Source organism: Scardinius erythrophthalmus (genome assembly GCF_964197995.2).
Source record: "Scardinius erythrophthalmus genome assembly, chromosome: 11".
NCBI classification, from domain to species: Eukaryota; Metazoa; Chordata; class Actinopteri; order Cypriniformes; family Leuciscidae; genus Scardinius; species Scardinius erythrophthalmus.
The window spans coordinates 3,327,174-3,331,795 of NC_138231.1; the positions used below are offsets into that span (position 1 = coordinate 3,327,174).

The 4,622-nt window shown below is 32.0% G+C and overlaps 1 protein-coding gene across 1 annotated transcript; it reads left to right on the forward strand.

Moving 5' to 3' along the window:
* LOC308698509 (uncharacterized protein) lies at positions 1-3,487 on the forward strand. Its single transcript, XM_081378622.1, has 2 exons — positions 1-144; positions 2,672-3,487. Exons 1-2 carry the CDS (start codon positions 3-5, stop codon positions 3,154-3,156), a joined length of 627 nt encoding a protein of 208 aa, XP_081234748.1. The 5' UTR covers positions 1-2; the 3' UTR covers positions 3,157-3,487.
* Positions 3,488-4,622: the final 1,135 nt, after the last annotated feature.

The window sequence follows — 4,622 nt, forward strand, 5'->3', positions numbered from 1 at the left end:
CAATGCTAACAACAATGGAGGAGAGGTTAATAGCAGCGGTGTCCGACTATCCCGAGTTATACAATTCTACAATAAATTCATATAAAGACGCTGCTAGAAAAGCCAAAGCATGGAGAGCCGTGAGCCTACAAGTTGAAATACCAGGTAAGAGTTGATATTCCTTAAGTCGTTTCTTGCTAACTAAACTGCTAGTTATCTGCTGTTAGCTTGTTGCAGAGTAGGCTAACAGGAATCCAGGGTTGAAGATATACATTATATCTCACGGATACTGTTTCCATATCATCATACAACTAACAGAACGTGTTTTTGAGTCGCAAAGGCATCTGATGGGTTAATCAGACAGATTTGACACTTTACCATAGTAAAACCCGAGTTGTTTTGAGTTTGGTGCCCTGCACTGTAACTAGTCGTGTGTTTTGATTTCATCCAAAGTTTGAGTTGCATAACTGCTCTTTTGATGCACAAAGACACAGTTTTAAGTTTAACCAGAGTTGCATCAGTCAGATTTGTTTTTGTATATTCAAATATAATAACAATGTTCCAAGTGTTACATATTTAGTAATATTTCTGTCAAGTATGATGTACATTCATGCATGCCTGTTTGATGCTGTATGCATATATTAATGCCAGTTTAGACCATAACTCACAAAAGTGCATTACTGAATGTATTTTTTATTAATATGCTGGGAAAGTTGTATATATTCAGTATTACTTTTAGTAAATCATGGTCTAAACAAGACAAGAAACTTTTATTACTGTTCATTTGATGTCATTTTAATTAAATATACATATGCTTAAGTGACTGTTGATTGATTATTATAAAATGTAGGCTATTGTTACTTCTCAGTAAATGAAGTATACATGCTTGCTTATCACTATTTATTGATTAATGTAGAATATATTGTTAATTATGTTATTAATTTAATACACAAGCTTGAATAACCATGTATTGATTTATTGTTAATTATATTATTAATTCAATATGCACATGCTTTAATTACATTGCATTGATTATTGTAAAGTTTGTTGATAATATTATATTAATTAAATATACATGTGCTTAAATGACTCGATTGATCTATTGTTTTTTATATTATTAATCTAATATACATATGCTTAATTGCTACGTAGCCTATAGATTATTGTAATGTTTAATTATATTATTAATTAAATATACTTGTGCTCAAATTACTACTTTTTGATTATTGTAAGATTTATTGTTAATTACATTAATAATTAAATATCCATATACTTAAATTACTATATTTATATATTGTTAATTATATTATTAATTTAATATACATATGCTTTAATTGCTACATATAGATTATTGTAAAGTTTAATATACTTGTGCTCAAATTGCTAATTATTATTATGATGCATAAATCAATATTGATTATTGTAAGATTTATAGTTAAATTAATAATTAAATATACATGTGCTTAAATTACTGTGTATTTATTTTTTGTTAATGATATTATTAATTTAATATGCTTTAAATGCTACTGTAAAGTTTGTTAATTAAATATACTTAAATGAGTACTTATTGATTATTGTAAGATTTATTGTTAATTATATTAAACGTTCATGCGCATAAATCACTATTGATAATTGTAAAATGTATGGTTAATTATATTATTAAATATACATATTCTTATATCATTATTTATTGATTATTATAAAATGTCTTGTTCATTGTTTTATTAATTAAATGTACTTAAATTACAACTACTTATTGATTATTGTAAGATTTATTGTTAATTATATTAATTAAACATGCATAAATCACTTGTTTATTGTAAAATGTATTAATTATAATATTAAATATACATGTGCTTAAATAAATACTTATTATTTTAAAATGTATTGTTATTAATGAAGTATACATATGCTTAAACAGTAAAATGCAACAGCAACAACAACAACAAAAAACACCCAAATAACCATGTGATGACGATTAAAGTCATGTGACGCCATATTTTCCATATCATTTTTCTGCATAATTTCATTTCACGTTTATATGTATAGCGCTTTTCACACACACACACACACACACATCGTTTCAAAGCAGCTTTACAGAAAATGCATGAGTCTATATTTATGTATTTCAGAAATGTACATATACAAATCACAGTTATTGAAAAATGTATTAATTTAAACAATGTAGTAATTTAATGCAGAAACAACGAGCTAGTAATGAATACTTGTTTGTTAACAAATGATTATGACATTTATAAAATATGTGACCCTGGAACACAAAACCAGTCACATGGGTCAAGTTTATCATCATACATCATACATCATCTGAAATCTGAATGAATAATCTTTCCAATTGATGAATGGTTTGTTTTGATAGGACAATATTTGAACATCTGGAATCTGAGGGTGCAAAAAAAAGTTTAGTCTTTAAAGTTGTTCATTTATGTTCACGACATGTTTTATATATTTATGGTAGAAAATTTACAAAATATCTTCATGGAACGTGATCTTTACTTAATATCCTAATGATTTTTGGCATAAAAGAAAAATGTATTTCAAGTTTCAACAATGTTTTTTTATTGGCTATTGCCACAGATATACCCGTGTGACATGTGACTGGTTTTGAGGTCCAGGGACTCACATGTGTGCATGAATAACTGAATATGATGAATATGATTGTGTCTCCGAGCAGAGGAGGACTGTCGCAGGCGATGGAAGAGTTTACGGGACATGTTCATCAAGGACAAGCGCGCCGAGCAGCGCCGGAGAGCGTCGGGAACGTCCCACCGGAGCTGGAAGTACAGCTGGCAGATGTCCTTCCTCACGCCCTTCATCCAGTCCCGCTCGCTCGCCGTGGACGAGCCGGAGGAGGACCGAGACGAGGAGGAGGAGGAGAAGGAGGAGGAGGAGGAGGAGGAGAGGACGGCGCACGGGAACTCCTCCTTCCAGGACTTTGAGGCGGATCACGGGATGCTGGACGGATCCTCGCATTACTCCGCGTCGGGGTCGCAGGGAACGGGACGCAAGAGGAAGTGGCAGATGGAGGCCAACGAGGACTTGGAGGACGAGATGTTCCTGTTTAGTTTGTTACCGTATCTCAGACGCTTGCCGTACGCCAAGAAGAGCGCGGTGAAGTTAAAGATCCACCAGCTGCTGTACGAGGCCGAGTTCAAGTGACGGCTGTAGAGTTTCCCGAGAGTTTTCTATCTTTTATTGATATTGAAATTCTATCCACTGCATTTTTTTTAACATTCATAACATGTATGGATGCTGGTAGATGTTTGTTTTGATCAGAGGTCAGTGATTAAACAGACAAACACACACACTCTTCTATCAAGCTCTGTGAATGTGGAGAGTCATACGCTTCTGCTGTATTATTATTATTATTATTATTACACTGTCTGCAGGAGTTTCATATAATTGAGATGCTATTGTAGTTTTATAAATATTTTGAATTCGTTTTTATATTGTTTTCAGTTTATTTACACTATCATTCATTCATTTAGCAGACGCTCTTATCCAAAGCTGAGGAACAGATTCATCCTGAGAAAGCAGTAAACATGAGAAGAGCCAGAAATACTCCAGTCGAGATATTCTGGAAAACTGAGGGATTTGGCTTTATAGTTTTTATTCTATTTTATTCTCTTTCATTTAATTTATTTTTATGTTGTTATTATTATTTTATACTTAAACTAAAAAGAGAAATGTTCCCTTGGCAAGTAGTTGTAATTGTAAAATTTATTTTATTATTTATTTTATTTTACTCTTTAGTTAAAAAAATGTAAAAACAAACAAACACACAAAATTATGGTTTTATTTTTATAAAAGCAATAGTAGTCTTTAGCGTATCTTCTGGATTTAATTTTAATTTTATTTTTTTTATAAATATATATTTTTTTATTAACAACAATTCCAAAGTATAATCAAATATTTTAGAGAGAGGGAAGGTGTACAGTGGGAACCTAAATTGAGGTCCCCATGGGTACAAAAGCTTATAAATCATACAGAATTAGTTTTTTTGGAAATGTAAAAATGCAGAAAGTTTTCTGTGATGGGTAGGTTTAGGGGTAGGGTTACAGTAAGGGGATAGAATATACAGTTTGTACAGTATAAAAACCATTAAGTCTATGGAGAGTCCCCACAAAGATAGTAAACCAGACTGTGTGTGTGAGAGAGTGTATATGGAGTATGCATTGCATATCGAGTGTGTGTGTGTGTGTCTGTGTGTGTGTGTGAGTGAGTGAGTGAGAGAGAGTGTATATGGAGTATGCATTGCATATCTAGAGTGTGAGAGAGAGAGTGTGTGTGAGAGAGAGAGAGAGTGTGTGGTGTGTGTGTGTGTGTGTGTGTACATGTTTTTACATGACTTACACCTGAATGCACACACACTCTAATATGACCTAAATTGAGGAAACAAGCTCATAAATCATACAGAATGATTTTTTTTGAAAATGTAACACACACACACACACACACACACACACACACACAAACCTCTCCACACCTATTTGATATATTAAATGTCATAATAAACAATAAACGATAAAATACATGTAGTATGAAGCTAAAACACACATGATCAACATGAGTGAGGACTAGCCCTCAACATCACTGTATAAACACTCATACTTTATAACAGAAGA